The sequence below is a fragment of the Falco cherrug genome, chromosome 13 (assembly GCF_023634085.1).
Source record: "Falco cherrug isolate bFalChe1 chromosome 13, bFalChe1.pri, whole genome shotgun sequence".
Taxonomy (NCBI): domain Eukaryota; kingdom Metazoa; phylum Chordata; class Aves; order Falconiformes; family Falconidae; genus Falco; species Falco cherrug.
In genome coordinates this window covers 3,469,952-3,497,294 of record NC_073709.1, presented here as the reverse complement: position 1 = coordinate 3,497,294, position 27,343 = coordinate 3,469,952, and the positions used below count along the sequence as shown (strand labels likewise).

The window sequence follows — 27,343 nt, the reverse complement described above, 5'->3', positions numbered from 1 at the left end:
TAGAAATGTAAAATTGAAATTATTTCCATATGTTTTTTTCTCTGTGTGGATATTTTTCTCGATGAACATAGTTCTTTCTAAAGGAATTGGAAAAGGTAACTAAAAGGTCTGTCTTGTTTGCTTTTTCTGTCTTTGCGTTTCTCTTCAGTACGAAGTGTACTGATTTGAAGGGAAAAAATACGTGGGATCCTGTCATTGGGGCTCAGACGCTATGTTGTTAGCAGGAATTGGCTGCAATTGGCAATTCAGCAGTTTCAGATGGTAAGGAGTGTAGGGCAGGACCCCAGGAGTGGTTGCGAGACGGGGTCCTGTGTGTACGTTCAGGGAGGTGAAGATATGCATTAAGGCTGGGTTTAACATTAAGCAGTTTTGGGGTTTGCCGCACGTGCGCAGGACTCCCACTGTGCTTGCGGTTTGGGTCACGTGAACTTTGTCACATGGTGGAAGATTAAATCCCGCGCACCGTACTCATAAAAGTAATTTGCATTGAGTACTCGTGTGAGAGTAAAGCAAGAAGGATGCAGCTGTAGGACAGAAGGAGGTTTTACTGCCCTCGTGATGTAGCACTAAGACAAAACAACGGAAGACCCTTCAAAGCGCTTTGTGGTATTACTCTTCTGTTACCTCCCGGTGCCGGCTGTGTTCGTAATACAACCCGTGTGTTAATGTGTTTGTAGCGTCAGGTAGGAGAGTGCAGTGCCTTTTAATCTGTAGTAGGAACAAAACCTGATTTAGGTTGTCCGTTGTACTGAGTAACTGGTTAAGGACAGGTTTAAGGATGTGGTGAATAGAGGTGGGATTTTGAAAACAGGTACCAATGTAGGTACAATTTCTTTAAAGTGAATCATGAAGTAATTGATTATCATATGAGAAAATAATCTTTTTAGACTCTTCTGGAATATAACTTTTCTTTTTCCCTTTAGCCCCCTCGTTGTATCAGAACTCCTCTGGGTGCCAGAGCCAGTGAAGCGTGACTGTGAGGTTAAAAAAGCAGCAGTCTAATTGAGAGGGGAAGCAACAGGGCTGCATGAAGGAGATGGAAAATGTAGGTGAGGAGAGGAGATGGGCAAGAGAGTAAGCAATGGAAGTACGTCAGTGCTGAATGGTCTGGGAAAAGTAGGTTTGTGCAGTCTGTAACACGAGAACAAGAGAGCACCTCGCACATCTGAACGGTGGCAAATCCAGGACTTGTGAAGTGCTGCACTTCCCTTGCTGTCCGTTAACACGCTGCGGACCTCATCGCTGCAGAAGTGTTTAGGAAAAACTGGGAAGGTGTGACAGCCACTTCACCGTGGGTAATACAAGTATCTGGAGCCAGACAGTTAATGACAACGCATTTTGGAATACGTGTAAAATTTTGTACTCCGGGAATTAAAGTAATCTTTGATTTCGGGGGTTAGGATGAACCCGTCGTGGTGGAATACATTTTCCAACCTGTTTTCAGCGTGCTTCTCAGCTGCTTTTGAAGTTGCTGGTGTTGACTGCTGTCACGATACTCAGCCCGAGGACTGGTTTTGCTTAATTACTGAAAAATCTGTGTTTGCAGTGTTAGGTGTACTACTAAGAGTTTGACCGGGGTATCTCACGAAACAAGGAGTGGCCTCAAAGAAAGCATAAAGAAGTTTATTATAAAAACAGCGGATTCATTACTTGGGGCTGATCCCACTAACAAGTGACTTGTGGTTGTTGATGTGAAAAAAGCTTTTATAATTCACAGTCTTTTCAAGTCCTAGGTCTTGCTTTATGGTGGTAAGGGCTGACTTTTTCAGCTGGTGGCCTGCGGTATTGTATTTTCTATCCTTTATGCATAAAACCTGAAAGCTGCTTTTGCTAAATAACTTTAAACAAGATCTATATGATCTCAGAAAGTTGCTGGAGAACATTCAACAGTTGGACATCACCTCAGAACTTTTTAGACTAGAGAGATTTCTGCGTGCATTTTCTGGTAAGTCCCAGAGCCAGTCCGCCGTCACAGTAAGGCTTCAGCAAGCTGGGGAGGGCGAGATGCAAAAACTGGACAGACAACAGTCAAGAATGGTCAGCGCCTGATGGTTTCGCGGGGGTTTGTGGTATGTATCGGTCAGGTACGTAATTTGTCGCTTGTTAGGAAAACACTGAAAGTTATTCCCCTTGTAATCTCCATCACCCTTCTGCCTGCAGCACTGGGAATGAAAAGTAAAGGGACTCCTGAACTGCGATCTCTTCACCTTCCTGCACGAGGTAGCGAAGCAGGGCTATGGAGAGCAGCACGAGGCGCTCACGGTGGAAACAAGGAGAAGGCAGGGGGGACAGTGTCTTAAAATAATAGAATAGACTTGCAGCGATTAAGGTGGAGTCCTGCGGGTGTTTTCTAGGTTTGTCTTCTATCTGTTTTGAATTATTTATTTTTCTGATTTTTATTTAAGTATTTAAGAGGAGTGTATTTGCACCGATGCCACGGGTGGGTGGAGGATTACATAAGTGGTTCTTCCACTCAGCGCTGGTAAGCAATTCTGCTCGAGCTGCACGTAGCAGCAAAAAAGGCCCCAGCTCTCTCTTTCACCACGTAGCTGGCTGACAGGCTGACAGCAGTTTAGAGAACAGGAAAATAATTCTTTTTCCACAACAGTGCATGACTCCTTGCGCTAACTGCGGAGAGGTGGCTTTGCACAGGGTGCAAAGAGAGCTCTCCCTAAATGCAGATGGTAGAGGAGGGCAAGTCCTGCTCTCCTCCTCCTAATTCGTGCTGGTGGAAAACTGGAGAGTCAGCACCATGGGACAAAGGATGAAGAGGCAGTTCAAAGCGCCTCGGGTTTGTGAGCCCTGATTCTACCCTGCAGTGCAATTGACGCAGGTTTCTTTGGCAATAACCAAAGAGCTATTCAAATCAACCTCAAGCACTGCGCTTCATGGATACACCGCGCGCAGTATCCTTAAGTTCAGTCAGTACTGGCAAATTGACTTAAAGCTGTCATTTGTTATGTGCGATTAAATGCTGACAACGGGGTGTTGTCAATTCCTGCTGAAAATGGGGTTATGTTTAATATCAGGGAAACGCTTCCGTTCATCGCAAGAGCCGTCCCTGAACCTTGGTCGCCAGAGCCAAACGTGCTGTGTGCTGCAGGGTGGGGCTGGGGAGGGTGAAAATCACATACTGCTCCAGCTGGGCCTTCTCCTTTCCAAAAGACACTATGGCAAAGTTGTGTTGTGGGTATCTCCCTATGGTAGCCTCATGTTTCCCCTTCTGGCACCAGAAAGGTTGCTGCTACTCTTCATTTTGTCACAGCAGAGCTAATTCCTTCTCAGAGTCTGCATTTCAGAGGTGCTGTCCCCTATGTTGTGCAGTGACATTCCGCGTTCCTGGGTCTGAGCTGCTGCTGGTAAGTCGTTTGGGTTTGCTCGTCTTATGAGCAAGTCCAGATTGTGCTATGCTAAATGATTTGTTCTCACCTGGCATTTATTTTCCATCACGGTCTGTTGATTTTCCTTGAATGTGAAAATCAGATCAGCTGATTTATTTTTTTTCCTTTTCAAATAGAATAAATTAAATTATTAACAGGCAGTAGGTGATGACGAGGGCTCTGCAGAGGTAGCACTGAATTCACTCGAAATGGGTCAGGGTGATTGTGTCAAGTGAAACTTTCCTAAACATAAATAATAATATACAGAACTTTCCTGCTTATTCTTCAGAGATTTTACGATAACGGCACTTCAATAAAGCTCACACCAATTATTTAATGGTGGAGACCAACACGGTCGGCTGGCTCTTTTTTGATGGTTTGGTTGTGTATGTTAAATCTGTGATTATAAGAGATCTTTGAGTCTGATCTTTTCCACTGGTTGTTTAAACCAAGTCACGGAGCAGTGTGGATTTGCAGTTGCATCTCAGATGGCTACGTAAAGTAAATCTGTAATCTTTTCTCGCTAAACCACAGAAAGAAGCTGTTACCCGTGTACTGCCATAGTTTGTGTTTTTCTTACGTGTACGCTATGTGTGTCCCGTCTTAAGCCGTACTGGAACTGAGAATTGGAACTAGAGCTTTACCTTTGAACGGCACTGCTTTGCAGTGCAGCAGTCTCAAGAAGGCAGTTAGGACATGTGGCGTGACTCGAGCTGTTCTTCCCTTCAGGTGACACCCACAGCATTTTAAGAAACGCTGTGAATAGCTGAAGAGCATGAAGCACCCAGGAAGAAAAGGATGTTTATCAGTGCTGGGGGCTCAGCTCTTTGGATAATGGATTCTTTTATCAGACAGAATAACGCGTGTGTTATGAACCCACGGGTAACCTCTCCTGGGACTGATCTGAGAGAAACCCCCACTGCAACACAGCGAAGGCAGGAGGTAAACACAGGAATGCTTTTATTTGACCTCGGGCTTTCCCGGCACAACATTTACATGTTCTTGTGTTTCATTCCATCTCATACATATCCTGAGTGGATCCGTTTTCTGCTCTCACGAGTTGGTCGTTGGTTGTTTTTAAGACAGCTGTTAGCTGATGCCAGAACATTTTCTGTTTGTGTTCCTCAGGGCTCCACTTCAGGTAGGTTTTCCTCTTCAGCAGTTTCCTGAGTTTGCTGAACTTCTGCGGCACGCTGTTGGGCGGGAGGTCGTCCAGCACGACCATGATGAGGGAGTCCTGATTTTCATTCAGGACCCGGTGTTCAGCAAAATACAGCTCATACTGACACCAGCAGCTGTTTACAAAACTGGGAGAGAGAACAAAAAGGACTTTATGGCTGTTCTCTATGCAGTAAAAAATGTTACCGAGTACAGGATGCCCCGGCTTGAAATCCCTCTCGTGGTAACATATCTTGAATCCGTCAGCTTCCAGTTTACCCAGCAGATTCTCTTTGGTCCAGTTTGCATCGTGTTCACTGTATGAAATGAAGGCATCAAAGGGCTTGTTTTCTGGCCTCTTCTCGTACTGCTTCCTCTTCGCCATACACCAGTACCAGCCCATTCTCAGGTACCAAAGCCCGTCGAACCGCCAGCATAAGCCTGTTACCACCAAAACGACCAGGGTGGCAACGCAGGCGGTAACGGCCATCTGGATGCCCAGGGAGCAGCGCAGAAGCGTGAGGTTACTGCTCTCCACTGACGAGCCCCTCCTGTCTGGTGGAAAGCTGCACCTGAGATGCCCTCTGCCATTTATCTGCAAATGGGGCTTGTGGAGGTAGACGTTCACGAACCAGTACAAGTCACAGTTACAAAAAAAATGCTTACCTTGAACAGTCAGCACACTCAGGCTCGTTAACTGGCCAAAAGTGCCCTCCACTATGGTAGTAATGGCATTGTCACTGATGTCTAACTCGATCAGAGAAGCTGGGAGAGAGCCACGCTGTAGAAAGGAGATCTTATTCCCTGATAAATTAAAATATTTCAGCGTTGAAAGAGATTTCCCAAAGTGATCAGGCAATTCTGAGATGAGGTTGTGACTACTGTCCAGGTTAGTGAGCGCGGAAAGGTGGCTGGCAGGTTCCAGCCTGGCGATGAGGTTTCCAGAAACATTAAGATACTTGAGTTTCTCCAGGGCGTCACTTAATGATAATGTGTTCAACTTATTTTTACTAATATCACATTTTGTTAAAGTCGGTGGGAAATACTCTGGATGCATATCCGTAATTTTATTATTTTGAATGTTAAGTATTGTTAAGTTGGAGACGGATTTAAAACTAGGGGGTATTATTTTAATATCGCTGTTGCTTACGTCGAGGTGCTGCAGGGAGGTGGGTAAGTCAGGAAGCACAGAAATCCTGTTGCTGCTGAGATCCAAAAATAGTAATTCTTCCATTGTGCTGGCAAACCACTCTGGCAGTTCTACAATGGAGCAGTTGGACATTTTCAGGTGTTTCGCTTTCTTCGGGAGGCTTTCAATGGGTGTGCCAGCCTGGTTTCTGACAAAGGAAATGGCATTAATATGTACGGTTCCGGGGCAGGGCTGTGGAACTGCATTGGTGATCGCTGGATGCACAGTATATATGAAGTGATTTCCTTGAACATACATGTTTTCTAAGTGAGGCATTTTTTTAGCAAAATTCTGGGGTATTTGACTTATGTTGGTGAAGGACAAATCAATTATCTTGATGGTTGGAGGGAGGCACAGCGTATCCAGGCTGTTTATGGGATTGTTGCTAAAATTTAAAAACAAAAGCTTGCTGAATGGGAAGCTGCAGATCGCCTCAACATCTAGAATGTTAATTGTTAATTTGTTGTAACTCACATCAACGGACCGCACGTTTTTCATTGGCAGAAACAGCATGAACAGTGACAGAAGGTCCATTTGCAGCTCACTGTGACTAATGTCAAGCTCCAAAATACGGTCCAGCTGAGCTTGGCAGAGATCTGGATCCAGCATTAACATCAGCTCTTCCTCAGAGAGCTTGCTGTGTGACAGATCCAGTGTCCCATTTATTGGCTCTCCGCAGAAACCAGGCCTTACCGTGGCCGTTGGAGAGACTGTAGCATTTTTCTCTGCTCTTCGGAGAAGGTTCCCTGCGCTTCGCCTGAGCCTCAGGTTACCGTTTGGCAGGACGGGTGGGCCTCCGGGCGCCGGCAGCCCCCCGGCAGATGCAGGAGGCTGCAGAGCAGCCTCTGAGGGTTTGTCAGAGTTTGTGTAAAGCTGCAAAGACCCTGAGGCTTTGCTGGTGGGTAGGAGCTTCAGATGGGGTGGAAGACGCGATACAAGTCTCTGATCGTTAAATGATAAATCCACAGAAACAAGGCTGAGCAGGCCCTCAAAGGCACCGGGTTCAATGTCCTTAATCTGATTGTAGGAAAGGTCTAAAACTTCCAGCGTGTCAAAACCTTCCAAGTCTCTCTTGGTTATTTTTTCAATTACATTATGTGAGAAATTGAGAGCTTTTGCCGCTTTTGGAGCTTCTGCTTCTGATACAGAAGAGAGGTTTAAATAGGAGTAGTTATAAACCGGGAAGGCATAGGCTGTAGGTGTTCTCAGGGTTAGGAATCCATTTGCTCCACTCAGTAAGAAAGAGGTGAAGTAGAAATGAAGGCTTCCAATAACAATCCTCATCCTGGAGAGAAAAAAAAAAAAAAAAAAAAAAGTCAAATCCATCATTATAATTTGTTCTGTGTTAGTGAATGCCCTTTAAAAAAAAAGAAACCCTAGTTTGCTTGCAAATACAGAAATTGTTTCATTAGTCATATCTACAAATCCCTTTTTATCTACATTAAAAAAATACACCTTGCTTCATTATTATTTTTAAGAGGCAGTGCCGAAAGATGGTGTCAGGTAACAATTTGAAGGAGAGTGTTATTCATTTCAGATCGTTGCAGGTACAGCCTGAATGATTCTTTTTATTATTATTATTTATTTTTATTCTCCCCTAACCCCGTCAGGTAGCGAGCAGCTTTTGCAATAGTATCTTGCCGTTACATAATCTGAAATGCACTTTGTAACCACAGCCTGGGACTCAGGCTTTGCGTTCTCACCCCGGTGCAGCGCGGCCAGGCAGCTCTGACCCATCCAAACCTGCTCAGCCACTGAAGTCGCATATTCAAGAGTGACCCTGCCACGTGCAACTGTGTGGCCGCGCGTCTTCTTGTCATCCGTCCTCTTGGTGGTTTGCCCTCTGCCAAGAATTTGCCAGTGACCATTTATTTAGCCTTACCTGTCGGAGTAAAGAGAGTAGGTTTGCCCTGAAGTAGGGTACCAGAGGCTTGTACGAGGCAGCCTGCACCAGGAGAGGTCACTGCTCGCGCATCCCGCATCAGCGGAGGCTTCCCACTGCCCGGCAGCGTCACTGCCCAGCTCTGCTCCTGCGCCGCGCCTGGATCTCTGGTTTCCCGACACCGCTGCTCCACGTCTTCTATTGATTACCTGAAAATTCAGGCGCGGACCTTCAGGTGAGGAGCCTGCTGTTACCTAGTCCCCGCTGCTGCCCACCGGACTGGGACCATCGAGTTTAAGTGAAGGGACCTCGGCAGCTCCCCAGCTCTGCCCCCTGGCCCCGCCGCTGCCGGCAGGACCCCACCAGGCCACCCCGTGCCCCTCGCTCGCGCCTCACACCCAGCCGGAGTAACCGGGAGCTGATGCACCGCAGGGGTCAGCAACCCCTCGGGGTGTTAAAAGCGTTGCAGATTTAAAGCTGGAAGGCAGCTAAGAGCTCGCTTACGCTCCCGGCGAGCCTCCCCGTCCCTCTTGCCCTGCTTTTCCCCACTCTCCGCCTCAGCACTGCTGTCCCACCGGTTCCTCCTGCTGCCACCTTTTATAGCACCAGGAGCGGGGTGGGCTGGGGCACCCCACGGCCTGCCCGGCCCCGCCGGAGCACGCAGCGGTTATCCTGCCCGTGGCGGTTATCCTACCAGCGTGCTGCGCTGGCCGTACTCCAACATTCGTTTCGTCCCGCCCCGCTGCCCTTTGCGGAGCTGGTGGAGGGGGCTTGTGCCAGAGACGCTTTTCCCCGGTGAAACCCGTAAAGTTTTCCCCCGTTGTACCAGCACCAGGAGCTGCTGAGCCTGTTACTGAGGGGGGAGTCGAAGATGGAAGTTGCTTGTTTTAACGCCGAGACGCTGTGAATGGTGGTGTCCCAAGGCACCCGCTGCTTCGCTCCTGCCCAAACGTCGCGGGGAAGCTCTGGAGGCGCCAGGCGTGACCACAGGGTTATAAAACCTTTTTTTTTTTTTTTTTTTCCTCCTGTAACGCGATGTCTTGCCGGGTGTTTCCTAAGGTGGGGAGGGTTTTGTGTTGGGCTCCCTTATGTGTGAATACGAGGTCTCACGTGCTGCAAGTGCTCCTGCAGTGAGCGATCGTACCTTTCGCGTGCTTTGAACTAAGCGGGGGGAAATAACAGGAGATTTCCTCAGTGTTTGTAGTGCTGCCTGGAAAGATGGGCTCTTTGCAGCTGGTTCGATTCAGGATGCCAGCAGAAGGGGAGTCAGCAGATTGCACAAGGAGTAGAGCTCTGCTATCCACTCTGCTTTTTCCACTATGGATTTTTATTCCCTGCCCCGTCCCCCCCTCAACTCTTTTGTAACTGCCAGTGACTGGAAACTCTTGCAGTAGCCCAGAGGCTCTGCTGTCCTGTCCTGGGGGGCTGGAAAACCCCAAGGTTGTTTGTGCTCCCTTCCTAGCCTGACCAGACACTGTCCTGCCACAGCAGGTTCTGGGAATTGCCCTGAAGTCATCAGTTTTTCAGACAGATCCTGACTCGTTTAGTGGAAGAGACAGGAAATTAAAAGCATTTTGGACATATCCGGAAAGATTCTTGCTCCTGCTTTCAGCTCGGGGTGAGTCCCCGTAGGCAGCCGTCTCTCCCCGAGTATTCCATCCTTCACTAAATACAGCTGTGCTGCTCCTCGGCCTCGGCTCCTGCTCTGGGGAGACAGCGCAGCAGTGTTCTAGCACAGGGCCTGTCAAACCACATCTCCTCGGCTGGCTCTCAGAGGAAACAGCAGCTGGAAGAGATAAAGTGAAAAAAAAGCATTTTTCAGTACAAAAATGGTTAGTCTACCGACATGCTGTGCTGGCATTATTCTGACATTTGTTTTATTCAATGTGCGTTCTGCGTATGCCTGTATTTTTCTTGAAGGCAACCTCTTATTCTGGGAATTGTGGAGGAGAAGCAGCACGTGAGAGAGGCGTGTGTGAGCAAGTAGGAAGGCACAGGCAGATTTCCTTCTGAAACAGATCCCCTTCCACTTGCTCACTGCCTCTCTGCAGCGCATGTGGGTTTGTGCTGGAAGTGCAATTTAAGGGAGCAGAACCGAACCCGTGCAAGACCTGCTCAGCTCCAGGGGGGATGAGCACCGGCCCTCAGAGGAGCTTCTCTTACCCAGGTGGGCTCAGATTTGGGTGCTGGATGAAAACTGCAAGTCACATCCATTTCGCTATACAAATCAGGTGTTTATGAACAGGAAATGCACTTGTCTGCCTCTGCGCAGGCAGAGGGAATAATCCTCCACATTGCTTTACCACTTGAGAAAATCTTTCTGAGCCTGATGGTCTTATTTCACCCCTTCAGCTACATGAGGCTTCCCAGGGCCTGCCTGGCCTCGCGTGCTGAGCCACTGGCTCCTCTCAGCCAGGCCTATCAGCTGTGCAGGCGTCTTACGTAAATATTCCCTCTACTTTTTGATCCAGTCTTGCAGCTAATTAATAATCTGTGATTTAAGTGACAATTAAAAATGAGCTCTAGAATGAATCCCTTTTTTCTGAAGTCAAACAGCTGCAATAGTTGAGCAGTGCCTTTGAGTGGAAATGCAAGGACAGACACAGCAATAACGACGGACCCAAATGGTGATGGCCCTCTGTGGCGCTGGGGCAGCAGTGCCGCTCTTGCTCGGGTTTGGGCTGTGTCGGAGGGGCCCATGAGGGAGTTTTCCCGTGCAGGCAGGTCGGGGGGGGTTGTTAAATGCTTGTGACGTCTCTGCTCTTTCTGTGTGGATAAATCCTGTCCTTGGGGACATAAACCATCTCATTCTTCGAACTCTTCTCAGAGAAGGAAGTACCTTGCAGAAGTTGCGCATTTCACCTTCCCACACCTACTTTTCTTTGATGAAATTCCCTTTGACTAATTGCAGATGATATCAGTACCATCGCTGCAGATTTGCTGTCTGCCATCCGCATTATTTTCCACGTTGCTGATTCTTAAATGAGCATGGGAGCAGCTGTACCTCTTAGGCTGAGGAGCAAACCCACGGTAGTATCTCAGGTGTAAATCTTAAGCAGACCAGCGCAGAAACCTGCTGCCTTCCCGTTCTGCTTTGTGCTTTCCGCATACCAGGGCCTTGGTTTTCCCCAGGTTTGGTACTGATGGGTTCCTGCCCCTCAGGGCTTGTCTGGGAGAGGGCTGAAGCAGCAAGTTGTACGTTGCTTCTAGATTCAAATGTGTTAGAACCTAAAATTATATTGCAGTTAGTTATTTCCAGCAGTGTCAACTCATGGTCTGTCATGCCCTGTGGGTTTTTCGCACGCATCTTCCCTGCTCCCCTCACCCACGCCTCGGTGCTTCTTTCCCAAGTCAACTGCTGGTCAGGGAGGGGTGGGAGAGGGTGGAAGAGAAAAGGATGTTCTTCATCTCTGTGTGGAGCTGTATGCTCACGCAGGGTGGGAACATCCTAGAGCATCTTGCTTCCTGTGCAAGGGGAAGTAGAGGCTGAGGAATGTGGAGAACCATGTATGGATTTCGTGGGTTTGGCAACAGTGTGGTTAGCTCACAGTGTGGCACAGTTGGCATCAGCAGCGCATCGAGGTGCTGTGGCTGCTTAGTCAAAGAGGTTGTGCTGCCCCGTGTCACTGCGGACTTCCTTCCTGCGTGGGGAAGTGGAAACCTTTACACTCTGCGAAGTAACTGTTATTTTCCTCTGATATAATGCCCACAAGTGAGGGGTGTGTGGGCGCGTTTAGTGATCTCCCTTCCCTTTAACATGAGGGAGCCCGGCATCGTCCCGACCCATGCCACCCGTCCACGTTCTGCAGCAGGGCTCCCGGTGCCCCCGAGCTAGTCCCAGCGTGAGCACTGCAGCCGTACCACCCTCCCTCGGGGCAGCCTCCATTAAAAATAAAAACTTATCACAATGGATTCCACCTACTGCCAGCACCTTAATGAGGCGATTCAGCCAGCCCCTTGCAAAGACGGCTTAGGGAGGCGAAGGCTCCACAGGTTTGTTATTTTTTCCTGATCAGATGTTGCCTTGGGATGCGCCTTCGCTGCGCAGCCCTGAGCGACACCCCTGGCAGCGCAGGACTGGGATTAAGGCAGCGAAGGGCTGCCAGTGCCGCTGGAGGAGCTGCCGCTGAAGCGCTCTTTGGCAGCAGGGCAGGTAGCGAGGTGCGGAGCCCTTCCCAAAGCTTTGCAGCTTATGCAACAAGTTGCTCAAATTTTGGGCAGTGTGGGGTCCAGCTTCATACCACCTAGATGCTTAGTGAGGAGATTGTGCCAGCTGACTGTTCTGGCAAGCACAAGAACTTTAGGGAAACCGAAGTTAAAGATCCAAACTCCAGAGAACAATGCTCCTAATGTCTTCTCTTTTCTAAAAGCTACTGGCTAAATACAGGATCAAACCTTAAGCAACTTTTTTGCTCATTTATCTCATGCTTCAACAGGAAGACTGGGGGGGGGAAAACCTGGATAGAAGCCTCTTCCCCCTTTTTGCTTCCTCCGCCACATCACAAAGCCATATCAGAGGTAAGAACATGATCGGGAACAATGACTTTAAATTTAAATGCTGTATCATCCTGCTGCTGCTGTTCTGGTTTTCTGCCATAGGAGACAGTAAAATGGGTTCTATTGCGACAGTCTAGCAGCCTCACTTGGTTATTTTGGGTAGCATTCAACTAGTCATATGCCAAATGGTTGGCGGATTTCCGTCTGACAGCAGTTAAGAAACTTTCTATTTGCACAATAGCTTTAGCGAAGAGGAACCATAGCGGGCTTGCACAAGCGGCCCTCACGCTGAGCGTGTGTCCTTTGGAGCAACGCAGCCAGAAAACAAGCCAGCGGTGTCGCACCTGGTAACAGCGCCGAAATGGCTTGCTGCCAGCCCCACGGTATTCCCAGGGAAGAAAATAGGCGAGGGTGTGCTGGCTACAAACCACTGGTTTGCAAACTTTTCTTCTTAGCTATTTAGAAACTCCCATTTTAGAAATACAACGGAGATCTACAAGGGTCTCATCTTTCTTGGGAAACTGTGACAAGGCTGATCAAATATAAAGGGTTCGAACAACCCCCCTTCTTAACGTGACAAATGTACGTTGCCAGCAGACTAAAACTTCACATGCCTGCACCAAAAATCTTAACTGGTTGTGAGGTGGGCGAGCTACCGGAAAATGGACCTCCAGCCAGATACTGGCTGTTAAGAGGCCTCTGGGATGTACCCAGTCCTTGTCACCAACAAGGGAACCACTCAGGTGCACGTGGCTGAATCCAGCCAAGCGGGAGCTTAGAGGTCTAACTCATATTGACAACTCTGCCACCAAAAATGCTGGCTGTTTATCACTAGTATCATACCTTAGCATCCTTAGAAGCAAAACAGCAAGTCTGACTGACGTCAATGTTTAGCAAAATAAATATATTAAGATAAACCCTACAGCATTAATAGAAAAAAAAAAAAAAAAAAAAAAAAAAAGGTCCTGGGAAGCAGCCCAGGCTGGGAGAAGAAATAACAGTTGAAGGGGTAAGGGTAAGGTAAGGTACCAGGAGAGAACCGTTCCAAGCAATCAAACGGAGGTACCATTTGTGCCAGGACAAAGCGAGGAATGGCAGCAGGACAATTATTAGCAGTGTGGCGGCTGCTGAAGGCTCCTGAGCACAAAGTGTCGGTTTCACTTCTTCAGTTAGCAGGTGAGCTCCTCACTCAAAGTTGGACCTTGTTTATTTTGCCTTTTTGAAGTTGGTAATTTCTGTCTTAATAATGATGACGATGACTGTAGAATGTGTCATACACAAGTCGAACAGGAAGTGCAAGACAAGATTTTAATCATTAAAAGTTTATCAATAACCTCTTATGTACACATAGTTATACACAAAGTGGTTCACGAGTCCCTCGTCTTACAGAATTCTGCTGGTGAGGTTGGTTGGCTGAGAGCTGCTTTCTGTCATCTCACAGACGGCTGTTAATGTGGAAAATGCCGGCGGGGTTGCTGACAGGTATGGCTTGCTTCGTGGGCTTCCTGGTCTTTAGCTGGGCACTGAGAGGAGCCCGTACTCGTCTGCTGTATCCAAAATTTTACAGATGACTGGAGACTCCACCTTGAATGTAAGAGATCAAAACGTTAATGTCTGTCCAGTCATCAATACACTTTTACAAGAGATTGCAACAGAGATGGTGAGATGAAGGACGGGGATTGCAAGAGGCACAGTACTCCAGCCATGCTTTGTACAGTTTAGTAAGGGCTTTTTACTGTTGGGTGTGACCTCTGTAGCATATTTACAGTGTAACGAGCGTAACTTTCTCCAAGCAAAAGCAACGGAACAAAGCAGTGTGTGTTCAGCAGCTACATCTATGTGCTGCAGCGCGCCACAGGACTGTTTGTGAAGAGGCGCTGAAGGAAGGGGCTATTTTAAACGTGCGCCTGGAGGCATCTACGAGCTAGCACCTGAGCTGCGGGAGTTCAAGCATGTCTACATACCCCAAGGATGTATTGGCAAGAATGAGGCTCTAACATGTATATGGTCACAGCATGAGGGGAATCAGATTCTTTACATCTGAAAACAGAAGAGAAATTCTGTAGCATTCAGCATGTATTAAGTACGAAACTAAAACGTATTTCCCTAGTATCTATAGTGGTTTTACTAAGCTAACAGCCATTGCTTCCTGAGCTTTATGAAGACAACAGAGTTTTTCCCTCTGACACAGGAAGCAGAGACGCAAAACATCAGTTTACTAAAAAAGTTAACTTACTTCAATTTCACAGTCACCTGCCTTGGCTTGTCTGTTAAGTCACAAACATCTCCGTTTCCATAGAAATGAGACACCATCCTGCCACAAAAGATTGGAATGGAAAAGTTTGGAAATACTAAACACAATTCTGAAGCATGCAGCTACCCCCTATGATACTGTATCTCATCATTCTTCACATATTTAACTCCAATATACAAACACATGCTGTATTTTCAGTTATTGCAGAAGTAAACAGTTGTTCACTATTGGAAGATTTTTCTTTGTATGATATCCAAAGTGCTGAATTACCTTTTCTGATGTTGTGTGTTGATTAGGGAGAATATAAAAATATCTGTACACACTGCTCTTGTGGATCTATTCATAAACTGCACATTCCTGCACTGCGCAAGTGGGCCCTGGCATTTGTTCTTCTCTATCACAGGTATGAGACCAGTTCAGGAAGAGCCAGCCAGAGCAGCGATCATGGTGGCACCAACCGTACCTAACTGTCTGCGTGCCATCTTCTCGGAGATAGTAGGTTCTAGCAGCATTCTTCCTGGACCACTCAATGTGTTCCTCCTTGTTCCACGTACCCACCACCACAGAAGTCTTGCCACTTTCCTTATCCTAAAAAAAAGAAAAGCTGGTAATTACACCTTGTATTATATGATTAGTAGTAAGGATATGTTAACGACATATAGAATGTCATTTCTAGAGCAAGTCTGCTGCTGTCAACATAACATGTTCTTGCATTTGGGACAAACTAGGACTAATCTTGCATTAGGGTCAAGGGTCAAAGTTGATGGTCTTTACAACCAGCCACCCAGGCTGCGTGAGCTGGTAAGAGTGTTTCAACGACCAGACGAGCCTTCCCACAAAAGCATCCATGTTTTTTAGCTTTGATTATCACTCTGCTCTACCTGACACGGCACCTACCTCCCCCTGCATAAGCTGAGGCAGCACACAGAAGACTTATTTTCTGAAATCCCACTTCTTAAACCCAAGATGTTATCAGCCAAGGAAAGGATGCTTCTTTTTTCAAACTGTAGACAGATTCTGTAACTCTTCCCCCCCACAGCCATCTAGTGGCAGAATATAAAACTATTTAAACATACCTCATGATACTGATGAACATATTTGCCATAGCAGAATTCGTACTTCCACCAACCAACACCCTAGGGAGAGTTATAATCTCAGCATTAAAACAAAACCAACCCCCCCAAACCACAACATCCATTTCCCTCCAGACCCTAAACCACTAGCTAGTTTAGCTGTAAAGCCCCATGGGTATTAATTAGGTATGTTAATTCAAGGTTTGCACTGAGAGAAAACGTCTTACTAGACTGACATAAGCAAGGGATCGAATAAATAAGTTTAAGCAGGGACTCTTGGAAAAGACATGTAGGACCAAATTTCTTAAACTACTTGTAGGCCCCCTTATTTGTCTTTTAAAGAAATACTTTTCCCTTTCAAGGACAGGGAAAATTTCAGATGCCTTTTCCTCTGCTGGCTGTCCTCTTGATAAGTTTTATCAGACTTTTTTTTTTTTTCCTTTTCATTAACAAAATTGGCACTGAATGATTCTCACCATCTACTTCATTTCACTGCTCTAAATCGAATTTCAAAGAAAGGCTGATGATATCTTTCTGGCACAGACCCCAGTATATAAGCCTTCCCTGTATCAATGCAGGGAAAGGCAATTATTAGGGGTATAAGAATGCAACTGTCAAGATTCATGGAGAAACTAAACAAATACATAAGCCAGTATGTGCGATTAAGGAGTAGCTATTTTATTACACATCACTTTATTTCTCACCCCATGGAAGCAGTAGGAACCACTAAGAAATTCCTTTATAAGTTGGTCATCGGTCAGTTTGGAGATGTGGGTTGTTCCCACAGTTAATAGTTGGTGGCTTCCAACAGCAACAGGCTTATGAATGGAAGAAAATTTCTCTTCTTTTGTTGAATGCATTTCTTCCTGAAATTAAAGTATACCCAAATACACCCGCTTAGATTTTATAAGCCCCTTGCAAAGTCTTACAAAGTACATGAAGTTACTTAGCATTAGGAGAAGTAGGCTGCAGTATGAAAGCATAGTCATTGCTTTCACTGCCTTCAGCACAACTGAAAAAAAGATCGGAAGTAAAAATCTTAACATGTTTGTAAACTGTAGGCTACAAAGGCAACAAAAATTTTAAATTAGCAGCCCAGACATATTTGCTTTGTTTTCTTTCCAAACAAGGCAAGTTATAGATGATTTCAACAAGCTTAAAGCTCATTTGAAAGACTGACACAGTCTTATAAAGTTGGGTAAAAGAACTTACTCCATGGAACTGAAAGTTGCACATGTTCCAACGCTGAAAATAAGTATTTTTCTATTTGAAGTTAAACAAATCCTACCTCCTTAACCCTTCTAAAAGGCATCTTCATCATTTCTTGCTGTTTCTCCAGCTGCTCCAGATTATGGGGTTTAAGTGGTGATCCTGGCAGAGACTGGCAAAAGATGTCATTCACTGGGGAAGCCCTGAACCTGGCCAAACAAGTCAGCAACACATCACTTACTGTGCTTTGTAAGTAAAGACATACTTTTTTTTTTCCCCATCACTGTAAGTTTCCGACTGAGCCGTGCTGAGGTACATATTTTTCTTCTCTCTTGCTCGCACCATCTCAGCCATAGCTACACTTTCTTACAACTGATGTAAATACGCTTTTTGCCCAGCATAGTCTCGCTCCTAACGCTGCCAGGCAACTGGCAACAGTCTAACCCCTCTTTGTCAAAGTTGCGTATTAACAGGCAAACTGCATTGTACGTGTACCATGAGCGCAGTGTCACGGCTCCACAGAGCTCTCAGAAGCTAGGAAACGACAAAGGTGAAACTTGATAGAATCACAGAATCGTTTACTTCTGATAGATGTAGTTCCTACATAATTAAAATAGCATGTTCTTTCTTATATTACCTGACATGTATGGCTTTTCATACTGCATATATACCCATTATTCCTTTACCTCTCTCTTCATGAGCTATGTCTGCAAAAAGCAGCTTATTACAGGAAAGGCAAAGCGAAAAGATGAAGCAGAGCTAACACAGCTTTCCCCTTAGTCTACACAGATCAAGGCCTCATTAAAACACCAAATATCCCTTAACAGAAATAGTAAAGTAACATCAAAATGAAAATCATACTGATAAATGACATGTTTGTACAGCCTTCACTGCTCGTCTCATTGAAGAGGCCCTCTTTAGACAAAGCTTATTTACAAAATACATGTGCAGATACCGCTTCAGAGGCCAAGTGGCTTTTTGCAACGTCCTCCTAGGAACTCTGTAATACAGCAGTAGTTGTGTAATAATCACCGCTGTAGTTAAAACAGTCTGAAAATGTTTCCTAAATAGTAACCACACTCTAGATTAAATAAGCCCGGTACCAAAGAAGCCTAGTTTTATCTGAATTTTATTTGAACATGAGGACTAATAGTTACAGTACACTTATATTGCTTTGTACTGCCTTCCTCCCCATCCCCAGTTCCCACCAATTTCAAAAAAGTCAAATTGTACCCAAGTAAAAATGACAACTAGAACTACTGGATATACTTTTGGTAACTTAATGCAAGTGCATTATTGGGTAAGAAAATGGGTGTAGAGGAAAAGCACGGTGGTGGCAGTACTGCCCAGTGCTGTCTCAGGAACACATGGCAGGAAAATGCACTTAACATGAGGTTTGTTTGTTGTTACCTCCACTGACAGAAAGCAGCGTTTCCAGCCTGCTATCTCCACCCATCTTTATTTATATTTATATATTTATGAGATGACGTAAGTGGAAGAATAAAGATCTTGTGTGTTTATTTTAAGTATTTCCTGGCCAGGAAGCCTTCCATTCCTTCCATTTGGAAGGAGGTAGCAGCTCAAGATTTTATTGTTATCAACGACAGGACAATTTGCCTGTGCACTTTCTATTTTTCTACTCATCCAGTAAACAGATAATAGTGCAACAGACAACATAGTATTACCAAACCCGTCTACATGAGAAAATTTATAATTGATAATAAATATTTAATGATAGTCTAAATTATTTACTCTAACTGGCAAGCGTTTCTAAAATGCACAACTGAGGATTTTGTCCTCTAGACTTTGTTGCCCGTTTCAGAACACTGATTAAACATTCGCTTGTTCCGACATCTGTGTACATGGGAAATTCAGAACTCCTGTCCGTTATTTCCCCCTTCATTTGCATATCATATTCCCTTTGCAATTCTGTTTACACCCCTTGAAAGGTCAAAAATCTATACTGTTGAGACTAAGGGCATCCCTTCGATGCACGGTACAATTCAGGGAAGGGGGGCGCGGGGAAGAACCCTAAACTTGATTTTTGGAAAATAATGCTGCAATTATGAATTCTTCGTATGAAAATGACTTATAGAGCTGAAGGTTAAGGCAATGAGGCAGGACAGAGACAGACAGGAGCTCCTTAAGTTGGGAGTACCACTAAAACATTATGGTTACGGCTGAAGACCATACTTCTGTTGTCTGAAATGAGGGAAGTTGAAGTCCATGCACACATGTAACACACATACACACAATCCACAGTCTGTGAATACCATGAAGATGATTGCCCCAAGACACTCAAATCATAAACTAAAAGGAGACAGGGTGTTCTTAATCTGCCTGCAGCCTTACTGCCCTAGTTTGTGTTTCTGCAGAAGGACAGGCCTAGAAACTTACCTGTCAAAAATAAAGTTATAATTCCCATCTGCTTCTCATATGGGAGCAATCACCAGAGACTTACAAAACACAAACACTATGCAACTTGACAGCAAAACTTAAGACCTGGCAAAACTGCACTTGCCGAAGTACGTACAAGCATCACAGCTCTGTACCAGAAACCACAGCTGGATATATGACTTACAGAAACACACACATGCATGGAAATTGATGAAAATTTGAAGTGATGTCAGCCAAAATTGGAGTGCCATACCTATATTTAGGATGGTTGCATAACAGAGGTGTCAGTATAACCACTTCGTATTCACAGGTTGTAACTTCTGCTACTGAAAGAATCTCATGCTTAGCTTCTGGATGACAGATGTACATCACTGTACTCGATCTGGGTAGGTTTTGTCTCAAGCTACAAGGTGTGCCATTTCCCATTTCTACAGGATAGTATGGGGTCATCTGCCCTTCTATATTTTTTGTAGGTATCTAGGTGAAAGAAAGTAGAAGTTAAGAATCACAGCAAAGCTCCTTTGACTCTTCTGAAACAAAAAATATTATTACACTGTGCAGTCAGCGTTACTGGATTGAAACCAGCCCCTGTGTAGTTACTTGGTGTCTCTGCAATATCTGAACGTGACTGGTTTATTACCTCCAGCACAGCCCCGCAAAAACGCACCAAGCCATGCGAGCTCCAACTGCAAAAGCAGCTGGTTCCTCTGCACAGGCTGCCTGATGTTTTGGTTCTAAGAAGGCTTGCCAGCTGAGTGCAATGTTTTGGAAGAGCACCAAGCCAGCTGCGTTCACCCTGCAGTCTAGGAAATGGGGAGATGTGAGTAGCTCCACCAGGCTCAGGTCAGCTCTGGCCAGGCATGGTGCTTTCACTTCTTGGAGAATCTAAAAATGCCCCTACAAAGTCATCCCAATACCTGCATTACACCTCTCAGCACACCCAGCTGGGGTTGTTCCTTACCCAGAGCATCCCACACCACCTGTTGTCGTGGCTAACAAAGTTAATGATATATAGGAAGTAAATCCCACTTTTGTACACACTTTAAGTAAGCTCACTTCAGACTTGTTCCTTCGTACTTCCTTCGTCCTTCATCCAGCTTCCACTTAAGAAACTGATTCCCCAAACCGGCCGAAGTCCCTCGCCTGGCTCCTATCTTGGAGGCTGCTAAAGTTCCTGGATACCAGAAGTTCTGTTTGTGCAAAAGCCACACTGAACCCACAAACTAGACCTTCTTTTACCCATGTTGCTTGAGCTAGCAAACGTTTTCAGCGCGCAACAGATCAGGCCCTGCACCAAAAGGCCTTCTGTGGTTGGGATGCTAACCTGGGGATCTGAGACCCTCCTATCTCTCACCTGCTTTCGTTTTCAAACTATGTTACCCTGTCACAGGCCACTGACTCTCTCCTCCCTAAAAACTTCTATCGTGAATGAGGCAATGAGACATTCATGAGTTTAAACAATTAACATGCCACAGCTTAATTGCTCAGGTGCTGCTTGGCTTCCAGTCACTTATCCACTCTATACTTCAATATTAAAAGGTGGGAAATTCAGATATATTCTGGCTGCGTACAGAAGAGCTGACCAAAAGGGTTGCAGCGTCTTCTCTTTCTATCTTTCTGAATTAAACTACTGACTTTTCCTTAAAAACTGAAAAATTATACCTATGCATTTCACTGAAGGTAACTGTTCAAGAAATCTAAATGGAGACACCTGTTTGCACACAACAGAAAGGCACCCCAGTAGGACTGAAGATAAATCTCTAGTCACAGCAGGTTTTGGTTACTTTAGGCACCACCCAGCTGTGTTATGTATTCTTTCCCTTTCCTGACTGGAGATTCCACACAAATTGCAAGTCTAAATTCTTTATGGACTGAAACCAAGACAGTGTATGTACCTCATAAATACTGTCCAAAAAAAAAAAAAAAATATCTGTAAGATTCAATCTTCTCTGAAAATACAAAGGAAAAGTTACACGACAAAGCACCTAGTTTTCTTTAATTTCCAAGAGCTATAACTGCCACTGCCATTAGAACAGGCCAACTTCCGACTTCCGTCTGCTCCCCCATCTACCTCCGACAAGCTTATCAGGCATGTGTATCTTCTGAGATCCACTGCAGAACCACCACTCGGTGCTATTTAAATCATCATTACAAAGAACATGCACACAAAAAAATTAATTTCAGAATTAAAATGAAGGATAACTGGAAATAAGGTAGGCGCATGCCTGTCCACAGGTCACATTTCTAAGGATAGCTGTTGCACCAAACTACTCATTCCGTGTGCTTAGAGAGACTGCACGGTCTGAAAAATTGCTAATTCCAACTCCAGCATGCTTCAGGTACTTTCATTGTTTTGCTATAAAGTTAGTAACTAAGAATTGAGTTCTGGGGTCTAAACAAATGGAAAAGTTCTCTAATGGAAAAGGGAAGCACAGAGTTGTATGGGATTGATCATCAAGTCAGCTAAGAAATTTTTTAGGGATTTTGTGCTGTAGGATTTTGTTAAGCATTTCTCCCTACCCAAAACACACGGAAGTGTCATTAAGGGAATTGGGATTTCTAATGTAGCTAGAAAAATAACTGTTGCCAGACCATAATATGACTTTGTGGTTATATTTATTCTCTTCATAGAAAAGGAGTGTGTAATTCACCTCATTTAAGTTCAAGATTAGCATAACTTTAATGTAAGTAAGTAGAAGGGCAAGACATTCAACTAGCTAGTCTAAATAAGCTTTCTGAGCTGGGACGGGTCATCAAAAGTGCAAACAGTGCAGCTCGGGAACAGAGCTTCTGGTTTTGACACTCATTTTGGTAGGCAACTAGTTACCTCATCTCATCATACATAAACTACCTCCACTACTGACGGCAAAAGTCAAAATAGATGTTTTTTACTTGCCTCTTTTGCACTCTCTTTAGGATTTTCCTTCTTTTCTTGATCTAGGGAATAATTAAGAATGAGGTAAGCATATAAAGTCTGTGAACTTGAAATAAAATGAAATTATATACAGCAAAGTTCGTATGTTTTGTGTACTCGCTAGTACTTGTATATACACCACATTTCAATTTCATGAACCTGCAGGTGCAAAAGAGGAAAGAAAGGAAATAAACAGTGATTTGGGGTCCAGAGGAAACAGAACAAAATGAGAGCCTTAAAGCAATTTTGAGTCTGTAGGACAGGCCAAATCCAGCCCCAGCAGCACAGGAAGGCCGGTCAGGGCAGCAGGACATGTCACTCCTGTTCTTTGAGGGGTAGCTGACTACGCTTTTCAAAGTGAGCAAATTACAGGCTGGGACAGTAAACAGGCAAGTACTTCAGCCCACCCACTAGCCAGCCTCAGAGGGTACACTCATAGGAAGAGGTGAGGCCAGACCACATGCCATGCTAACGATCATGAGAGCAAACATGGTTACAGGGCAAGGGTGGCAAGCTGTCACAGGTGAGAGCTATCCGTGGCCTTCCGAACTGCTTCAGGAGATAGTCTGGACTCCATTCAGAATCAGGTGAGCAAAAGGCCATTCGGCTTTGCCATCACCCGTTCAGCTGCTCCAAGTTTACTGTATGACGCTTGTGGATTCAGCTCACAGTGCTTTGAAAAACATCTGTTATTTTTTAAGAGAAGTAATGTGAATTGCTGTATAGGAAGCACAGACAGAATACAGTCTGCCACCTAAGCAGAAAGGACAGAGGGACAACATCCCAAAATACTCAGATATGACGACTTGAAGTATCATCACATGTAACTTCCACATCTAGCCCCACAAAAGAATTGGTTAACTCAAACTGAACATTTTGTTTTCTGTCCAGCAGCGTCTAGGGAGAACAAGGCATTTCTGCACAGAATTAATGACAGCACAAACAAGCACTGTAACTCGCTAAGAAAGAAATGCCAAACAATGCAGTTTCTGAAGCTGTGTTTCTTTTCAGGACTAAGATATCTAACTGAAGGCTGCAGGCAGGAATTCAAAGGAATGGGATTAATAATGCTAAATTCCCTCCAAGACTGAGGTGTTCAAGTTAATCGCTGTTAGGAAGAGAAAAAACAGTGGTGCCCGCCTTTTACATACTAGCCTAGAATTAAAAAACACACAAAACGCCCCAACCTAGATGATGGGTTCTTAATATTGTTTCTATCAGCTCTGATGAATGAACACTTATAGTCTGTGGATTTTCAAGAGTTCTTTGGACTAATATACTACTGAAGAGCTCAGCCAGGAAAGCAGATATTGGCAGGTGCGACCACAGAACTTCCAGCATCTACTATAATTTACAGGCAAAAAATGCAAGCGCTCAGAAAATTAGTTATTCTAAACTGCAGTTTGAGTTTGGGGCTCAGCTACCTAATTTCCACCAAAGTCCCACTTCAGGCACTTCAGTATTGCTCAAGATCTGCGCCAGGATCCCTAAAAAAAGACTCTCAAACAGTTCCAGGGATCACATCTACCTGCAAAAGTAAGCGTTCGGCTTTGCAGACTGTGTTTTATTTCAGAAGAGCAGAGCCCAAGATGTCCTGTGCACTCTGCCCTCTGCTCACAGGTTGAAAGACATTTCTCCTCACCCAAAAAGAGTGGCAACAGGCTGTATTATCAAAGTATGGCCTGTCATATATTGGTTCCATTTCTTGTATTACATTATTTTATTTCCCTGACACTAATTATTGCAGATTAGTGAATCTGATCAATTTGACAGCATGGCAAAACTGACAGGATGGATGCAAATGCGAGGTGCTAAAAGGAATTAATTAAAACTGATACATTTTGTAGAAAATGAGTAAATTCTGTTCTATTACACTGGGAATCAGTTTTCTACAGTGTATTTCTCAGAAAGTAATAACTGAAAACCAAACAATTAATTAGCATCAGCAATAAAATAATCTAAGACAAACCTGGTTCTGACAATGGGTTCTTTATCATCATATTCCCCAGATAGTATTCCTGGATGTTTATTTTCTACAATTAAAAGAAGTTAAAACAAATTTCAGTTACCATTTTCCATAGTTTTTCAAGTGTACAGGAATTCATGTCTTCTGGAGGAGTTAAGCATGAACACGCCAGTGGAAAAGGGGGTTCAGACTACTAAACTGTAAGAAGCCTACCTGTCCCGTTTCCTTCTCCTCGTGATATTGACGGATGTGTTTTCCATGGCAGACCTCGTAAGTCCAGTAAGATTCAATCTTAAAAACCAAACCAAAAAATTTTTTTAAGAAAGAAATCTGTTTAGCTGCATTACTCCCCATCCATACACCCCTCCCAAAAAACAGAAATCCCCCAAAATGTTGGCTTTTGCAGCAATGAAACGCAGCCCACGCAGGTGGACTGGGGCACAAAACTATAGCACAGTGCATGGTCTCTGTGTTCCCTAAGCATTTTGATGACATTCCAAATCAATACACCAGGCAAGGTTTCCTTAACTTTCACACAGATAAAACAAAGGAAAAAAATTAAATAAAACATAAAGACTAAATGTGCCCCCAAACCACTGGGGCACATGACTCAGCACAGACTGGTTTTGGCAACTGTCAAAGATAAGGGCCGTTTACCAGTTGTGCTTGACCCACTCCTCCTTCCTCAAGGACTCGTGTGGGATGTTGCATAGGTATAGTATCTGGCCACTGTCGCTGCCTCTGGTTCTCAGTACCAGCTTGTTTGGTATTAAGCTTGTAACGTAAGAGATGAGTCTGAACCAGGACAACAGTTGATGAAAAACTGGAAAACTTTCAGACTGTCTAAACACACTTTTGCTTTGGTCTTCTAACACTTTCTGAGAAATGCTCTTCATTAGACTGTCATAAATTATGGCTTGACTCCTGAAGTAAATATTTTAAATCCACGTTTTTAAACTGCTACTACAGCAACCCAGTTTATTTAATCCCAGTATCTTCAATTACACAGAATTTTATCGACAATACTAAGGATATAGTCATAAAGTTGTAGAGACCTTACTCTGGATCGAACTGGTACCTGAAAGTCTGAGACTCATTTATCCAAACAGTTTACTACACTAAACCTAAAAATGAACTACACTGTAAACTTCTGGTTAGCATTTAAGTTATCAACACAGAAGTAACATACTCTATACGAACAGCTACTTTGCTTAAATAGAGGTTCCAGCAATTCTCCTGGAGTAGGACCTTTATAGTCCTTTTCTTCTTCCTAGAACAGAAGGATATTTCATTACATTAACATTAACAGCAGTTTGCTTAGATAATACCCATTTGCAATAGTAAAAAACAAAATAAAAATTTTATCACAAAACCTCATTAATTTGTGCCCTGAAGGAGCTGTGTAGTGATTAGAAAAAGATAATTTAGTAAGAAGGGGCAAATAAAAGTCACAAATAAAGCAGTCAAAACAAAAGTTTTGTGGTTTGAAAAAATACACACGTGGGAAAAGAGTAGGAGCTCTCAACTTGCTCATGTCCAGAATGGCACCTTGGGGTGTGAAGAACACAGCATCAACAATCTTTTAATTTGTTAGTCAATGCTGATGCCATACTGATGCAGTATACTTGGAACATCACACAGCTTTTATGTAACTTTAAAAAAATTAATCAAAAAAGCATAAAGCAATACTGTGGAAGATTATTTCTGCGTCTTTTTTTTGCTCTATAGTTGTGCATACTATTGAAGAGATTTCCAAAGTTCTTCAGTACTAAAGATTTCTCACCTAGACTGAAGCACTCCATACTGTCAGTCAGTTAAAGGAGGAGGGCTGTGTCAAAACAGAGGCCCCTACCACAGCAGTACAGCTTGTCTGTGCAAGCTTTCACAGTATGAAAAAAATGAACCATTGGAGTAACAATCAATGATAAACCTCACCAAAGGCCTCCTCAATCCACCTTCCCTTGTACAAACAGCTGTCTTTATATAGGGGGTTTTTATCACTATTTAAGCCCCAAATTGTGCATTCAGATTTGCAACTGAGGAAGCAATGATGGAGAATAAAAATTACTGGTGGTAGAAGCACCATGGGGATAGCGTTTTCAGATACGGTGATCACGATAGCAGTGTTGACAAGTCTTAACAGTTATTTACTGGCCTAGAATCTGACCACGTTACTTAAAATACAAGAATTTCACGCTCAGCGATAGACCTAGCAATGAACAGAACATTATTGCAATTGCTTGTTGCCAAATAAGATCATTCAGACTGGCCCCACTTAGTGCAGAGCTGGTAAGCAATACAAAGTGAAGGCATGTACCATAAACTGTGAAACTGTGAAGCAGTCTGTAGGTAATTTTCTTTTTACAAAGGAAAAAAACCCTCTTCATGAAGCATTCTGTGGATCATTTTCTCTTTAGGGGAAAAAAAACCCCTCTCTTTACTTTGGAGAGGAAAAAATAAATAAATAAAGACGTGAAAAGACACTGTAAAGGTTTGTCTATGGTTTATAATTACAAAAAAGACTTGACCAAACTCACCTCATTGCCACTTGCTATCAGTGGAAGTATACATTTATATTTTTCTTTGTCCACAGTGGTCATTATAATGTAGTTATCCTCTTTGTACAGGACACCAGTTGTAGGCTAAGGAAGCAAGCAACCTAGGCATGAGTCAGGTGGGGTTTTAACGCTACGTGTCACAGACATTCCCAAATTCCGGAGCGGTGGGGTTACCCACGGGCAGGCGGCCGGGCACTGCGCGGGCTCCCGTACCACAGCACCCGCGCTCCCGCTCCCAGTGCCCTGCCCCCCCGCCCGCGCCGCGCTCCCCCCGCACACGCTCCCCGCTCTTATGACAGACTTTTATTAAAAAATCACCCCCATAACCACCACATTTTGCTGCCGCAGCCCCTCGCAGGCCTCCGGGGTGGATTTCCCTGGGATCCCCCTGGGATCTCCCTAGCTGCCAGCCCCGGGCCGGGGCCTGGCGCTCCCCCTCGGGCCCAGCCCCGGGGCGATGTTACGAACACCCCAACACCCGTTTTTCCGGCGGGGCGGCGGGGGCTTCAGAAACAACCGCCCGGGTGCCCGGTCTGACCGGGCGGCCCCTCACGGCGGGAGACGCCCGAGGAGCGAGCCCAGAGCTCCCCCACACCCCGCGCCCCCGCGGTACCCACCAGGCTGAACTCGGCGCCGGGCCAGTTCACCCTGAAGGGGATGTCGTCGCTGAGCTGAGGGAGCGCTCGGCCGCCCTCCGCCACCGCCACGGCCGCCAGGAAGGCACAGAGCAGCGCCCGCGGGGTGGGCGCCCGGTGCCGGCAGCCCCTCATGCCGGCCGGCGGCCCGGGGCGGGAGGGCGGTGGGGCAGCGCCGGGCAGCAGCAGCCAGCGCCGCCGCCACGTCTGCTTCCGGCGGGGCGCGCCGCC

General features: G+C 45.1%; 2 protein-coding genes across 3 annotated transcripts; both read right to left on the bottom strand.

Annotated features, from left to right (window-relative positions):
- Nucleotides 1-1,955: 1,955 nt before the first annotated feature.
- On the bottom strand, nt 1,956-7,372 carry LOC102058278 (toll-like receptor 2). The gene has a single exon (XM_005445628.3). It carries the CDS (start codon nt 7,054-7,056, stop codon nt 4,390-4,392), a length of 2,667 nt encoding a protein of 888 aa, XP_005445685.3. The 5' UTR covers nt 7,057-7,372; the 3' UTR covers nt 1,956-4,389.
- Nucleotides 7,373-13,400: 6,028 nt separating this feature from the next.
- On the bottom strand, nt 13,401-27,338 carry ERLEC1 (endoplasmic reticulum lectin 1). 2 transcript variants are annotated; one of them, XM_055726032.1, is made up of 14 exons: nt 27,095-27,338; nt 26,457-26,561; nt 25,109-25,189; nt 24,133-24,210; nt 23,923-23,986; nt 21,936-21,976; nt 19,293-19,516; nt 16,722-16,851; nt 16,138-16,299; nt 15,437-15,496; nt 14,824-14,948; nt 14,343-14,420; nt 14,071-14,146; nt 13,401-13,690 (listed from the first exon to the last, which is right to left on the bottom strand). In XM_055726032.1, exons 1-14 carry the CDS (start codon nt 27,245-27,247, stop codon nt 13,619-13,621), a joined length of 1,449 nt encoding a protein of 482 aa, XP_055582007.1. In that variant the 5' UTR covers nt 27,248-27,338; the 3' UTR covers nt 13,401-13,618. The 2 variants fall into 2 exon arrangements, with proteins under 2 accessions (XP_055582007.1, XP_055582008.1); XM_055726033.1 differs by lacking the exon at nt 25,109-25,189.
- Nucleotides 27,339-27,343: the final 5 nt, after the last annotated feature.